This window comes from Hordeum vulgare, chromosome 3H (genome assembly GCF_904849725.1).
Source record: "Hordeum vulgare subsp. vulgare chromosome 3H, MorexV3_pseudomolecules_assembly, whole genome shotgun sequence".
NCBI classification, from domain to species: Eukaryota; Viridiplantae; Streptophyta; class Magnoliopsida; order Poales; family Poaceae; genus Hordeum; species Hordeum vulgare.
Window position 1 is genome coordinate 566,285,209 of NC_058520.1, and position 1,825 is coordinate 566,287,033.

The following is a 1,825-nucleotide window of genomic DNA, read 5'->3' on the forward strand; positions in this document are numbered from 1 at the left end:
CTGAATCTGCCCCTGAATCTCTGTCGCCGCCCAATACCAGCGCCGCACGCAACTCGGGAGCAAGCTGCAACCACTTCGAGCAGAATCTGACACCAGCATTCTGTTACCGCCATTTAAACCTCCTCGTGTTTTTCCCGCCGCAAAGCAATCGATCTCTCTGCTTTACCAAGCTTCTCAGTGCTGCTCGATCGAGCTGACAAGCGACGATCCGACCTATAAATACGCCCCCTACCTTCTCCTCCACCCTCATCGATCTCACACTCCAAGCAAGCTAGCCACCAAGCAGTAGCAGCTTGGTGATCAGCAGTGCTGCGCAGTACCAAGGTACCTCGATACAACAACTCGATCGTGGTACTGAACTACACGATGGGGCTGCTTAGCAAGAAGCTTCTGGTGGCATCCATGGTGGCTGCCGTGCTGGCCGTGGCGGCCGTGGAGCTCTGCAGCGCCATCCCGATGGAGGACAAGGACCTGGAATCGGAGGAGGCGCTATGGGACCTCTACGAGCGGTGGCAGTCGGCGCACCGCGTGCGCCGACACCACGCCGAGAAGCACCGCCGCTTCGGCACCTTCAAGTCCAACGCCCACTTCATCCACTCCCACAACAAGCGCGGCGAGCACCCCTATCGCCTCCACCTCAACCGCTTCGGCGACATGGACCAGGCCGAGTTCCGCGCCACCTTCGTCGGCGACCTCCGCCGCGACACCCCGTCCAAGCCGCCGTCCGTCCCCGGATTCATGTACGCCGCCCTGAACGTGTCCGACCTGCCGCCGTCCGTGGACTGGCGGCAGAAGGGCGCCGTGACGGGCGTCAAGGACCAGGGCAAGTGCGGCAGCTGCTGGGCATTCTCCACGGTGGTGTCCGTGGAAGGCATCAACGCCATCCGCACGGGCAGCCTCGTGTCCCTCTCGGAGCAGGAGCTCATCGACTGCGACACGGCGGACAACGACGGGTGCCAGGGCGGGCTCATGGACAACGCCTTCGAGTACATCAAGAACAACGGCGGGCTAATCACCGAGGCCGCCTACCCGTACCGCGCCGCCAGGGGCACCTGCAACGTCGCGAGAGCGGCCCAGAACTCGCCCGTGGTGGTGCACATCGACGGGCACCAGGACGTGCCGGCCAACAGCGAGGAGGACCTGGCCAGGGCGGTGGCGAACCAGCCCGTGTCCGTGGCCGTCGAGGCCAGCGGGAAGGCGTTCATGTTCTACTCCGAGGGGGTCTTCACCGGTGAATGTGGAACAGAGCTGGACCACGGCGTGGCGGTGGTCGGGTACGGGGTGGCGGAGGACGGCAAGGCGTACTGGACGGTGAAGAACTCGTGGGGGCCGTCGTGGGGGGAGCAGGGCTACATCAGGGTGGAGAAGGATTCCGGCGCCTCGGGCGGGCTCTGCGGCATCGCCATGGAGGCGTCCTATCCCGTCAAGACCTACAGCAAGCCCACGCCCATGCCCAGGCGCGCGCTTGGCGCCTGGGAGTCGCAGTGATCGACCCTCTGCGTGTCTGAATTATTTCTACTATCCTTCCTAGTTAAATTAGGGTGAAAATAAATTACAACTGAATTAAGTGGTTCTCCGTCCACATGCCTAGAATTAGACGTGTGTAAGGTGGGACCAGGACGATCGACATTTGTTTGGATTTATGAAATGTAATGTAAAATGTAGTGATGCAATTGGTAATGTTTGTAAGCATGCTAGTATGTTGTGTTTTACTTCAAGCCTTCCGTTTCATAATTCTTGTCGTGTTTTAGTTCAACTTTATTTAGACTAGACGAGACGATACTGTGCATTGCCATAGAATTAGATATATATAGCTTCTAAATGT

The 1,825-nt window shown here is 59.1% G+C and overlaps 1 protein-coding gene across 1 annotated transcript; it reads left to right on the forward strand.

Moving 5' to 3' along the window:
• Positions 1-255: 255 nt before the first annotated feature.
• Positions 256-1,488, forward strand: LOC123440649 (cysteine proteinase EP-B 2-like). The gene has a single exon (XM_045117210.1). The coding sequence runs from the start codon at positions 367-369 to the stop codon at positions 1,486-1,488; it is 1,122 nt and encodes a 373-aa protein (XP_044973145.1). The 5' UTR covers positions 256-366.
• Positions 1,489-1,825: the final 337 nt, after the last annotated feature.

Excerpts from the sequence above, each read along its gene's own strand:
- LOC123440649 (XM_045117210.1), top strand. The coding sequence starts at position 367 with ATGGGGCTGCTTAGCAAGAAGCTTCTGGTGGCATCCATGGTGGCTGCC.